Source organism: Lissotriton helveticus, chromosome 5_1 (genome assembly GCF_964261635.1).
Source record: "Lissotriton helveticus chromosome 5_1, aLisHel1.1, whole genome shotgun sequence".
NCBI lineage: Eukaryota > Metazoa > Chordata > Amphibia > Caudata > Salamandridae > Lissotriton > Lissotriton helveticus.
In genome coordinates this window covers 342,979,393-342,993,615 of record NC_136065.1, presented here as the reverse complement: position 1 = coordinate 342,993,615, position 14,223 = coordinate 342,979,393, and the positions used below count along the sequence as shown (strand labels likewise).

The window sequence follows — 14,223 nt, the reverse complement described above, 5'->3', positions numbered from 1 at the left end:
AATTCAATCATGTGAAGAGATAAGGGAGGCGCTTGACTGTGGTGGGAAGGCTGTTTTGATAATGTTGGATTTTTCAGCAGCTTTCGACGCGGTCCATCACAGAGTGTTGATGGATCGGTTGTCTGGGGCTGGAGTTTGGGGTGTGGCTTGGAAACTTCTTCAAACCTTCCTAGCCGATAGAACCCAAACTGTCGACCTGGATAATCATAAATCTAGGCCATTTAGTCTCCCGTGTGGGTCCCTCAAAGGTCCTTGCTGAGTCCCACCCTCCTAAATATTTATGCGATACCGTTAGCTGCACTGATCAGATCCTTTTGTTTTCAGTTATCCTCGTATGCTGACGATACTCAAATCGTTTTATCCATTAACAACGGTCATGAAAGTGAGGCTGGAGCTTGCTTCATTGACTGTATGCACGCCATGTTAGGTTGGATGGCTTTGAATTGTTTAAAGCTGAACTCTACTAAGACTGAGGTGATTGTATTCGGTAATAACCTGCATATCTGGACCCCGGATTGGTGGCCCTCAGAGTTGGGAAATCAGCCTACTCCATCCCTGAAAGTAAAAAATGTAGGGGTCATTGTGGACAATAAATTTACTTTTAATGACCAAAAAAGCTTAGTAGTTTCCTCTTGCTTCTTGATCTTGCGAATTCTGAGGAAAATTAAACCCTTTCTCTCTCAAAGAGACTTCACAACAGTAGTCACAGTTCTTGTTATGTCACGTTTAGACTACTGTAATAGCATTTATCTGAATGCCCAAAATCAACATCTTAATAGGCTTCAGATAGCTCAGAATGCAGCCGCTAGGTTTCTGACGGGTATACCGAAATTTGCTTTGGTAAAAAAGGAGTTAACTCGGTTACATTGGCTCCCGGTGAGGCAAAGGGTTAGTTTTAAGGCCTTATGCGTAGTATTTAAGGCCCTCAACGGTATTGGCCCTGACCATTTAAGGCAAAAATTTAAATGGTATGCCCCGATCAGGACCCTGCGGTCCAAAGGAGCCAAAATTGTCCAGATCCCCATTGTTAGGAAAGCCAGCTGGGGAGGTAGGAGCTTTATTACCTTTGCGTCCAAGGCTTGGAACGAGCTTTCGTTTGTTCAGAGAAATGCTGGAGACCTTCTCTCCTTCAGAAAGGGTCTGAAAACCTGGCTCTTTATTAATTGAATCCCCCTTCGAATATCATTTAAGCAGAACTCAGCGCCAGGACACCCGAGGGTAATCGTGTAATCGTGCGCTTATATAAATTTAATCAACATAACATAACATCTTAGGATTTCAGACGGTCCAGTATTAGTACCCCTGTGTTTAGTATGCTGTGTAAAGACTCCAAAATTATAATACTAACAAAGGTTCAGGTACATGATTATGCAAAACAAATATAATACAACAATGAAATACAGTGAAAAATGTATATCAAAGAAATATATATTACAAAAAGATCATAGTACAAAAATACAAAATACAATACAATCTTAGGCTGACGGTGCTCACACAATTACACGAAAACCAAGATCAGGGAACACTATTACCAGTGTAAACAGGAAAAAAAACAATGGCAGAGGCAGATAAATTCACAAAAGATCAACATTGATTTGACAAAACACAAAACTAGGAGTGCCAAATAATGCATGCTCTTCAGCTCGCATGGCATCCTAATGCGATGCTGATCCGTAGTTCCAGATAGACATCAAATCCTTGTCTCTTGTGCCGGCCATTGAGCTTGTACTGGCTTCTGTTGGAGGACCGAGATTTTTTCCGTTGTCCTTCTCAGCTTTTGTTCCAGTACTTCTATGACTGGACTCATGATTCATCCAGAGCCGTCATTTTGGATTTAATTTAATTTTCTACTGACTACGTATTGAGTAGCCATCCAACTGGAACGTGACCTTAAATAAAATTCACTGTTGGATGCTCTGTCAATTGTTGTGTTTGTCCTGATGATGACCATACCAATTCTATTTGGTCGAAACGTCATTGACACTTATCTTTGGCATTTACTCAAGAGAATGCATTAATTGCCACTCCTGGTTTTGTTTTGTCCAATCAGTTAATGTATCTGCCTTTGCCATTGTTTTTTCTGTTCACACTGGTAATTGTGTTCCCTGATCTTGGTTTTTGAGTAATTGTGTGAGCACCATCAGTCTAAGACTGTATTGTATTTTGTATTTTTGTACTATGGTCTTAGTAAAAAAGCGTATATATATTTTGTACGGGTATCAATGTCTTTTTGTGATATATATTTCTTTGTGATATCATTTTTACACTGTATTTCATTGTTGTATTACATTTATGTTTTGTATAATCATGTACCTGAACCTTTGTTAGTATTATAATTTTCAATTTGCTCCTGGTTAGTGTAATAGGGCTCCCCCGGTTTGTTGTAACCGTGTAAAGACTCCAGACCAAATATGTTTGAAGTAATTAAAAGAAGTTTACGGTTGGAATAACCACTGGATCAATTCCATTTGCCCCTCACCTGGCCTGCTATGTCACTCAGATGACCTGCAGTCTCCATCTTTACCATGACAGCTGTGTTACTTTGTTGTTTTTCCTTACTGCTTTGGGTTGGGCCTGCTGGCTGGGCCTCTCCCACCAGGCTCAGTCCTTGTGTCTTTGTTCCATGTGTATTTCTCATATTATCCCATAATTTCCTTAACCTCTGCCATAGAACGTTCCACCATACAAACATCGGGCCTGCACTCACTTTACTGGTCCTCTATTGCCCTTGATTGAAAGTTTGTTGCGGGGTTGCCTTTTGCTTCAGAAATTCTTTTAGAGTCTGGACCAAAGTCCTCTACATGATCTTAACGCACCCAAAAGTGACCAATGCCCTCGTCAGGACAAGATGACTAGGGTCTCAATGAAGACTCCACAGTGGCAGTTAAGAGTTCTGTGAGCCTAAGCCAGGCTGCTATCTGATGGGTGAATGAAATTTCTTTTAGCACCCTGTAGAGGGCACTATTTGACACTCAGAGGTTTTTGAGCGGACATGTCCTGAGCAGTTAGGGACATGCATGCTTATCCTGCCATCAATTCTCTCTCTAGCTCAGAATTCTAAAGGTAAATAGAATTGCTATGTATGTCTCTCATAGGGTGCCACTAGCATCTGAATCAGTTTCTGAATCTGATAACTCACAGCTGTGACATAACTGCTGATAACCAAACTTGTTACTCACAGTTGAGAAGTCATAAAGACCATCTAAGCCAGGCTGACAGGTTTTGTCTCTTAACTGAAAGAAGAAAGCACAGCTGCAGGAGGGGGTGGGGGAGGCAGTCAGGGAAGGTGACAGGCTTAGTTAAAAATGAAAGGCATGTTGTTTTTTGTTTGTTTTCTATAAATTTGGGACGGAGAGGAGAGTTCATGTTATGTATAGCTACCTCATTACTTATTTGCCTCTGCGCAGCAATTGAAAGCAAGAGCAGATTGTTATGGGGGCAGTTCATAAAATTATAGATGGGTAAAAAGTGAATTACAGAAATGTTTTTTACTTCAGCATTCTGAGTGACATCACAGACAACTCGAGCTTCGTTCTTGATGTCTACTTGATGTCACTCAGAACCCCTTGGAGAAAAATATCCCCTTAATTCACTTTTAGCCATCTATAATTCATCCTATTAGGGAAAAAGGAAAAATAAACATTCCGTTGTGTAGAGAAGTCTCAGCAGTCACCTACTGTCTCCAGCACCAGATAACCACAACATTGCACTATAGAAGTTTTTTGGGGGAAACAACCTTTACTACGCGGTCGAAACACCGCACTACCATCACAACGCAGATTTTACAACGGAAGTCGTTACCACGACTTACACTGGAGGGCGCTCTAGACTAAGGAATAGTGTGATTTACTATTCCAACACCTTCCCTACTGTACGTAGGCTGGAGTTGGAATAGTAAATCATACTATTCCTAAGTCCAGCACCCTACAGCGCAAGTCGTGGTAACGACTTGCGTTGTAAAAGCTGCGTTGTGATGGTAGTGCGGTGTTTTGACCGCGTAGTAACGTCATACATCCGTTTTTTTTTAATGTACAATTGTGGGTGATAAATTAATTGTGAAAATGTATAATTTTGACGGTACATATAGTCTCAACCGATAAACGAATGATGTTGCACTTGAAATGACATCATTAAATGGTATAAAAGTGTGATTAATAATGTAGTATAGTTATGCCACATTTTCATGTGCGACACCATTTTATTCAAATGAATGCAGTTTGTGGTGTTCTGCTCATTTCCCCCTTTCAATCAGCTGACCCGCTGCAAGTCTTCTCTCTCCAATTTCCACAGTGAATAGAGTATTATGACATAGATGGCAACTGTCCTTATAAAGTCTGCACTGTGAATGGAACTTTCAAACGTTCTCTTTAGGCATAATTTTGAAGGACTTCTGTTGAAAGTTTTAATGTAGGACTGTCGATGAATATTAATGTATGAGACTTTTTTTAAGAAAGGTTTCATAATGTATTTTTACATCCCCAGAGTGCAGGTGCCGTGGAGCATATGGAAGAATTCTCTTACCTTAAGAAATAGGTTAGTGCTAAGGGTTTTAGTTATTACAATTTTACTTTGGGGTTGTCCTCATACTGAATCTGCAGTTTTGCGAATTGTTTATGCATAAAATGTTACTGTATTTTTCTGTATCGCTTATATTTAGAATTCTGTGATAAATCCTTTAAACTTATTTGTGTTCTAGTCATGGAGTAGTCCCAGTTTCTACTTGATTTCTACTCTGCCAACAAATAGTTTAATGTTATGGAGGATGGTATCTCTTGCAGCCAGACCAGCAAGTAACATAGAGCCAAACTGCCGGAGGTAAAATCGAGGAGTCTAAATTATTGAGGTCCAGTAAATTATTGGGGGCGGTTCCCACAGCACCAACCAACTGAAAGATAAAACCCCACACCAACAAACAAGAAAATTTCATAAAATAACCTATTGGTCAGGGTAATAAGAGGACAGGATAAAACATCCTATATATGTCTTGACCAGCAGCTTATTAAACAAAATACACTGTTTCCGCTACTGTGAGGTAGCGCAAGATTTCTAAAAGTTGGAAACTATGTCAATGTGGCACATAAAACCAAATATTTGAAAAGGAAAAGACAGAACAAAATCTAGGAATGAGCTACATCTGTGCCTAAACTTAGATTTTTTCTTTCTTCTGGGGACATTATTGAATCACTTGTATATAGAAAGACGTGGGCATAGGGTAGCATATATATGCTTAGTGAAGATGAAAGCTCTGATATTAGAATTGTCTGAGGGAGGGTCCTAGGTGGTCATCTTTTTAGCAGTAGGGTATACGTGTTTTGGGTTACTTTCATACACCCACCAGCATTAATCTGTATTTAGGTCATATACTTTTAGCATTTGAACAAAGTAATACCATCTTTGGAGTTTTGATAGACATTTTAATGGATTGATAACTAGCTTCCATCACTGAGTGATAACATTCAATGCAGTTTCACTCTCTATATTATCTGTGAATAATACACAAGAACATCAATGTGAAGAAGATTGCGCTAAGCCCATTAATCACACAATCCATATTTTAAATGTAATGTTAACAGTTGATTTCTACAAAATTGAGTAATGATATACTAGTGGATCATGAAAGTGGTATAATAGGAAGTCGTTAAAAATGCATAAAAGTTGACATTTATAGCCTAGAGTAAAACAACTCAATTCTATTGAGTGCAACTTGTACTTTCGTTGTACCTAAATTTCTCTCCTTTCTACTGCTCTACTGGTATAGAAAGAAAAAACATGCTTGGAAAAAAAAGAAAATTATAATTTACCACAATTATGGAAGATAAATTCAAATTTGTGAGGCAAACTAGAGCTTAAGTACAATATTCATTTGGGAGATGTCCGGATTGTATGTGCGGAGAAGTTCTTAGCATTTTCATGTTTCTATACATTTGCACAAACTAGAAACGGGGCCGACTGCCTTCTATGTTTGAACCTTGCTGACCCAAGAATGGATATGTTAGTACTGCACCATTTTCAATGTCATATAATGCCTTTTTATTTGCTGGCAATACTGTTTCATTCGGATATTAACTTGCTTTGCATACTCATCCCTACGAATAGCATCCGGCAATGGTTATCCTTCAAACTCCTTTTCTTTTGCGGACATTCCTAACATCTCTTATGGAAATTTCTTGCCCTCAATCCTTCATTAAAGCCCTCCATGGAGAAACTCTAAACCTAATCACCATTGACAAGGACTGTCTCACTCAAGGCATCTTCCAAGTCTAGGAAAAAAAGGAAGAAAGCACGCTAGACCCTGATGACCTCATCAATTATAGGCCCATCACTCACCAATTGTTGAATGGCCAGATTATTAAACAAGCTGTCTGTGGACAATTACGAGAGCACATCAACTCCAACCAATCTCTTACATGACTACAAATCCAACTTTTGATCATGCTGCAGTATGAAAACAGCAACCTTGGTATTTGTAGATAACACTCTTCTGACCACAGATAAAGGTTACCCCTGCTTTCTGATATTACTGGACCTTTCAGATGCCTTTGACATCATTGACCTTCCCACACTCATCCACACCCTGAAGTCTCAGATGGGATTCACTTCCAAAGTTCTTCACTGTGCCTCCTACACACCAGTTCATTCATATAGGAAACTCCTGAACCCAGACGATCCTAGTCATCTGCTGAGTCCCCCAGGGTTTCATATGGCCACTGTCATCTTTGACCTCTACGTAAAGCCCATTAGACTTTTATTCACCGACAACAGCACCAAAATTCACCACTGCACCAGCTAACATCAACTTGAAAGACTCCTCAGTTCAAGACATCCAACATCTCATACAATGCATGCATGGGTAAACAGACTTGACTGAGCGTGTTTTTATTGCAGACCAAGATTTTGTTATCTGCACTGCAGGTCCTAATTAAACAGCTCAGCATTAGAAAGTGGCGGAATGCCAGTGGGAAGGGTAGGGGAGGAATGGGGGGTACGTCTGGACACCCATAGTAAAATAAAATAAAAACAGTGTGGAAAAAATGTAAGTGTTTGCCCGGCGAGGCAATATCTGCAAATCCCATGCACCTCACACACACTTGGATGCCCAGCACCAACTGAAGCGCAACCCCACCAAAACAAAATTCCTGCTATTCACCACGAAAAGCAAGCAACAAACCTGTCTCAAAGTCATGAAGCTGGTTAGATTTGAACCCCAACTTTCACCTAACGCTGCATCACACCGATTTCCCCTGAACACCAACTTCACCTTCACCTTCACGTAACACTTTGCCATGAAAACCATGATGGTATTGTCCCAACTCTCTCTACAAAAAGAGTATGAAACGCTTCCTCCCAAAAAGAGACTACAGAACTGCTGTCAAGCCCTTATATCTTGGCACCAGCTTGCAGCAACTCCCTACTAAAAGGCCTTCCAGACTTCACAATAGCACCAATGGTGGGCACCTGCATTCTGAGGCATGCCTCAAAGGACCGAAATAAATATTACCACATCATCTCATTCTGATGGAATTTAAATTTCAAACCTGTTATATCGTTTATAAAGTTATCACAACCGGATCCTCTAAACAAAGGCCTATGTGGGCATACAACTGTAGCAGCGCCTAATCTCATTTACATGCAACTGTTTCATAAAAAGTTGCCTTTTGGTGGCAGTTGCCTCTGTCAGAGCGACTGTGGGCATCTGTCACTATCTGCTGGTGCTACCCTTATAAACACTGTCAAGAGGTAATATTCAATTCAATTTCAAAGTGCTTTATTCGAGTTTTACTCATAAAAGCAAGACATACAAACATATAATAAAAAGCAATTAAATTTACAGAGTCAATTTAGACAAAGCACATACACAATTTAAACATTTTAAAAAAGTATGACACCTTACAAAATTTAAACAATTAAAAAAGACTATGACACATCATATATACAGGTGCAAAGATCATTACTATTAAAAGAGCCAGAGGAATAATAATCATAATGACAATGTGAGAATCCTCTAAAATCCATAGCATTAAAAGCTCGAACCGATGATACGTTAAATAAACATTAACAAAAAATAGACAAAAATTTAGCAGTCTCTGATCAGCTAAAAATTACAGAGAATAAACCGTTAGTTTAGCAGTCTCTGGACTATTAATAAACAATTACAGAGAATAGACATTTGCCTAGCAGTCACTGAACAATTTGGTAGTGGGTAATTAGCTTACCAACAGTCTCTGCCTTAAGACCCATGCCCACCCCAAATACTTTGCAATGGCAATATTGATCCAATCTTCAGTAGTGGATTTTACAATACGAAACGCCACCATGCTACTTTTTGTGCCTAAGTTCCTACACATAGGAGCCAACCAGACACGCCTTGGAACAGAATATACTGGGCAACAAAATAAAAAGTGACCTAGAGTTTCATTTCCTACCCCACAGACTGGGCAAGTAGCAGCGCCCCCAGATTTCCATTTAGATGTTAATTTACGAAGAGGGAGCGAGCCTGCCCTCAGTTGGAATAACAGTTTTCTGTCCATGGGGATCGTGATGTAATCCCAATACTTTTCATAGTTGGGATACATCTTGATTTCTAGGAAACTGGTGGTCAAGGTCCCACTATTAATACTAAGCATGCTCCTATTGGCAACATATTCCCAAAAAATGTTTTTTAAAGCGATCTTAGTGGGGAATAAAGCCCCAGCAGGATCGGTCCATAGAGCATTTAGTCCTAAGTTGAACAATGCAGTTTTCAATGTTTTAAACCATCTGATTTTATGGTAATGGTCAGCTTTAATAACATCAATAAACCCGTCCGCGTAGTGAGATAGCTCTGGCGTAGTCCAAAGTCTACGCCAGAATAGAATCGGACGTAGTTTAGCCTTTTCCGAAATTTCTCTCCTTCCTAACTCATAACGCAGGGGCAATAGCGGACTGCTCTGTGGAGTACCTGTTAACAGCCTAAGAAATTTATTTTCTGATATTTGGAGCTCTTGGAGATTTTCATTCCCCCAAAGCTCCGCACCATACAAAGCAGACCCAATTGCTTTTGCCTCGTATATTATCAAGGGGGGTTTGATAGGTTTTGTCAGTGATTTCCTATGTTCCTTGATAATAGTGCCAGCTAGCTGCTTGTGCCTCAGTATAGCAATATTAAGATGTTGTTGCCACTTATTATCATTGGAGATGAGAATCCCCAAATAAGTGAAAGATTTTACAACTTCCAGAATGCGACCACTCATGGAAATATTTGATTTAAAATTTCTATGTGGATTAAAAGCCATGAGTTTTGTCTTGGACGCATTCACTTCCAGACCGTGATCAACACAGAACTCATCAAATATTGCCAATGCCTTTTGCAGACCACTTGGTGTTTTTGATAAAATTAAAGTATCATCGGCGAACATTAAAATGGGGACTTTCTCACCTGCCAAGGAAGGGGCATCCACAGCCCGAGTTTGCATGCGGGCAACTACACCATTAATAAAAAGGGTAAACAAAGTAGGGGCCATTGAACAACCCTGTCGAACCCCGCGCTCTACGGGAAATTCGGCAGTATCATTCCCATACCCTCCCCAGCGTATCTTGGCATAGGTGCCCTCATGCAAACGCATAATTAAAGTCAACAAGTCCCCAGGGACCCCTAGTGTCTCTAGCACTTCCCACAGTTTAGCCCTAGGTACCAGGTCGAAGGCAGCCCGCAAGTCAACAAATGCTGCATACAGGCTACCTCCGCCTAGCACCACGGTCTTCCACTGTATCAGTTGGAAACGAAAGACTTGATCCACAGTGTTGGTTGCCCTGCGAAATCCAGCCTGGAAGGGGGATAAGATGTTGTTATCATCAATCCAATCTAGCAACCTATTGACAATTACTCGCCCCACCACCTTCTGGATAGTATCAATTAAACTAATGGGGCGATAATTACCAGGCTGAGCTCGGGCTCCCTTCTTATATATAGGGATAATTACAGCACCCCGCCAGGTTACTGGGATGTCTGCACCTCTGGTGATATAATTTATTAACAGATAAATGTATTTGCACCATTTTTCAGTGTCATTCAAAAAAACATCTGCCGGAACCCCGTCAATACCAGGAGCCCGCCCGCTTCGAACAGTATTAAGAGCAGTGACTATTTCGCTCAGCGTGAAGATGTCATCCTCTGCTGGTAAAGAAGGCATGCATCTTCTATCTACTGCCTGGTCTCTAGAAGCATACTGTTCACAAAAGAACTTGACCCAAGCATCCTGAGGGACATTATTAGAACTAGCCTCCTCTAACCTGTCATGTACCCATTTGACTAAATGCCAAAATAACCTAGAGTCCTTTCGGTCACTTGCACTTTTTAAATTATTCCAATGTGCCTCATCCCAATCTTTTTTCGCTTTTGCTATGCACTGTTTGTATTGCTTCCTGGCTAATCTAATAACCTCTAGATTTTTATTTTTAATTGCATCACCCAATAATGTTCCTGCCACCCTACATTCGTGATTGTACCATCTTGCTGCTCTATAGGTGCAGATCCACCTTTTATTTACCGGTTTCAGAAAGTGGCATTTGATTTCATTAAAAAGGGCTTCATGGACCTTGGTAACAATGTTTTTGCTAAAGGGGAGCGCAACCTCACCCTCAAGGGCCATGATAGCCTTATCAGTTGCCATACTTATTTTTTCTAGAACCAGCTGATCTGTTTTAACACTAGTCCACCTTAGCCTGCGTAAATCATTAGTTGGCACAATCATTGGGGGTAAGGGATCAGCAAAAATACTAGGTGCAATAACATCAAACAGACACAGTTTATGGAGAACACATAGGGGGTTATGGTCACTCTCAGGCCTTTCCTTGACCTCCATATCAATGATAGATGACCATAAGGACATACTGCATATAACGTAGTCAATGCGGCTCTCGGATCTGCCATTATTAAAAGTCATGGCTGGCACTCTGTCTGACTTAGTACGACCATTCAAAGCCCTTAACCCATGTTCGAGGCACATAGCATTTAAACCTAGAACATCCTCAGTCCAACGAGTTATTGGGATTGAATCAAGTGCGGGGATGTCCCAAATCTTATCTTCCTCCGCACCTAAAAAAGCCTCACCAGTATCAAGGGGTTCAAAGGTACGATTTAGGTCACCTGCCAGTATAATATTATTCCCAGAGGAGTGAGTGTCTAAGAGATTATACAGAGACGATAGGACTACTGATTTACCTCCACTTCCTCCTCTAGCATATATATTATAGATGTCAATGGAGGTGGATGAGTCCCTCGTAAGTCTAATAAGCTGTATATCTTTAAGGTTAAGCTCCAGGTTTTTTACTACAATCCTCAGGGACTGGCGGACCCATATAGTGAGACCCCCCATCGGTCTCCCTTTGGGGCCCTTGGAAGCTGGTACGTAAAAGTTCAAGTACCCCAAAGCAAAGACAGGATCACAGGCCCATGTTTCTTGAAAAAGGCAAACATCGTACTTACTGACAAACCCAAACCATTCTCCACAGTCCATTTTGGAACTAAGCCCAGCTATGTTCCAGGATAATAAGTTCCCGGAGGCTCGTACCGCACTTATTACAGAACTGTGATCAGACCCATTCAACTCTGCATCAACAGTAACATTAACATTTTTGTTTGCAGGAAGTAGTCCTACTGCAGCATCAGGGTTACATAGCTCATTTGGTGCACCTGTAACTCGACTAAGCCCCCCGGTTATACAAGCAACTGAACAAATTTCTAGCAGGGGCAAACGGCTAATTGTTTGTCAATCACAAGCATCTAAATTGGAAAGGGCAGAGAATCTATTTTCCAGACCTAGACCCCACTCAACGGAGCCAAAATTCTTACTGCCCCTTTTGGGTATAACATTCCATTTTGTTCTTAAGGTGCTTGGATTGGGGCCTCTGCCTTTTCGGGGATAGAAAAAGTCTAGAGTCAATGGAACAATAGAAGTAGATCGTCTCAGCGGCGGAAAAATATGAGGCAAGATGTTTGGTAGAACCTCAGGGTCAGAAAGATTGAGGACTACACAGTCTCCCTTGAACTTTTTTTCCTTATTCCCGATCCACTCAACTCTTCTTGCATTTACCAGTTCCTCTGATAGTTGCTGTTTGCCCCACGGAGATATGGACATGTTATCAGATAGCCAAGATAAGGATTTATTAAGAAGTGATGATGTTAATTCAACTTCACCAGGAGCTAGAGGAGGCACATTAGCTAGTACAAGGAATAATGGTGAGGCTTCCACCACCAGCTCAAATGACCCTTGCGCAGTATTGGGTTCACCAATAAGAGGGGCAGAGGGTACAGCACCAAGGGTATCATCCGTTGGATTTATCAATGGGGCCATTAGAAGGTTTGGGACAACAGTAGAAGTCAGTCCATTAGATTTAATCGATTGAATTTCGCTCACCAAAGGATGAACACTAGAGGTAATAACTTCTGGGAGTTTTCCCACCTCTCCCAGGGTTTTTCCAAGTAAACCTTCCAGTTTGGATACCTCTGCGGATAGTTTGTCAATTTTACTTATCAAGGGTTTGACTATCCCTTTGATTTTTGTGTCCATCAAACTGCAAAATTTCTGGAATTGAGCATTGGAGAAGGTCACGTAAGTTTCATCAGACGAATCGTCCGCCTCCTCATCAAAATTTTTCCTTGGTGGCGTAGCAATTTTATTTTTGGCTGACCTTAGTCCCCCCCGTTTTTGTATAGCTTTCCTTTTGCCCCCTGTGACCCTCGGTGCTGGAATAGGGACAGATTTTACGATGCTGGACTCACTGGTTGAAGGGGTCACAGTCACTGCTTCAAGATCATTGTTATCTTCAGTACTGGCTACTATACCACTGGGCTGGATGGTAACAGAGTCCTGAGCAGATGCATGAGCCACACCAGAGAGGCTACTATTTAGCAGATCAAAGGAATCCTCGGTCTCTTTGTCTAGTAGTGGAGATTGCGTGGATGAATCTAAGCCCAAAGAAGACCTTCTATCGCTATTTATCCTAGTCACTACTTGGACAAGGTAGTTCTCCATGGTGTTTGTAACAGGGGTTAACTTTCTACCAGGCATGTGTGCAGATGGTATACAGACGTAGTGCAGAATCAATGCCCAAAACAAAATGTGGGGTAATAGTTGTACCTGTGGGTCGATGGATCAGGAACGCAGCGATCGTCTGCGGGCCTATAGGAAGTTGTGCAGAGTCCCTGGCCCAACCCAACCTTGGCCGACCTCGGACGGCCTCAGACGGCCCGCCCTTTGCCCGGGCTTAGCCCCGGGCGTCCCGCTCGCGTCCCGCGAAGCGGGTTCCTGGCCGCTTATGACCGCCTCCCTGGCGCCCTCGCGGTGTCAGGATGCGCGCCGCCGCGTAGGCTGCCGGGATTTGTGGTCCCGGAGCGGCGACGCGTGTAGTTAGGTAGGAGATGACTCTTGGCGGTGGCGGCGTGCTTCACGGTACCTGGCAGCGGTAATGGCAGCGTCCCAAAGGTAAGTGCAGTGTTTCCCCCTCAAGAGATTTCACTAGGATCCGTTTGTTTTTGTTTTTTTCTTTTACAAAAAGAGTCATATCAATTTTGAAAACAATAAATACATAAGCCACATTTGTTGTTTAAATGTACACAGTTGTAATGAAAACATAGTTAGTCTTTGACAATGAACTGACCATGAATGATCAGACGCTCTTCCCCATGCTGACGATACAGGCGGAAAGCTTCTTCCAACTCCATCTGAGAAGAAATAGTGCAAGGATCACCTAGGAAAGAAAAAGAAGAAATCATTTTTAATAATTTTAAGTATGCTGATCACTAGATTTTGATGTTATCTGAATTATAAAATAAAAATTAGTTTATATTCCATTAAGAATGGCTACAATGGGTAATACAAAAGCAAGATATAGATCATCATGTGGATTTCTCTTTATACATTGATCCTAATACACTGTGCGAAATGCCAAATCAAAAACCTACAAATATATCATCTTTCAAACATGAAAAGCACTGAAATTAAAGATAATCATAATAGCATTTGCAAATTCCTATCCGAGGTAACAGAACAAATTGTCTTTCTTCTACTGTGCTTACCAATCCACAAGTGTAGTGTTGAAAGTCTTTGGTGCAGAGTCCAGGTGTCGTCCTGCTCCTCATTTTTCATTTTGACCAATGGGATACGCTTTCCTGTCTAAGGCATCTGTATCACACATGTCCTGACATTATTTTGTATTCTGATGACCAAATTAATACTAACCTCT

General features: G+C 41.2%; 1 protein-coding gene across 1 annotated transcript in view; it reads right to left on the bottom strand.

Annotated features, from left to right (window-relative positions):
* Positions 1–14,223, bottom strand: part of PRKCZ (protein kinase C zeta) — an 865,288-nt gene that overhangs the window by 558,866 nt on the left and 292,199 nt on the right. The window contains exon 4 of the mRNA XM_078642457.1: positions 13,639–13,728. Coding sequence (XP_078498583.1) covers positions 13,639–13,728 — 90 coding nt within the window. The remainder of the gene's footprint in view (positions 1–13,638; positions 13,729–14,223) is intronic.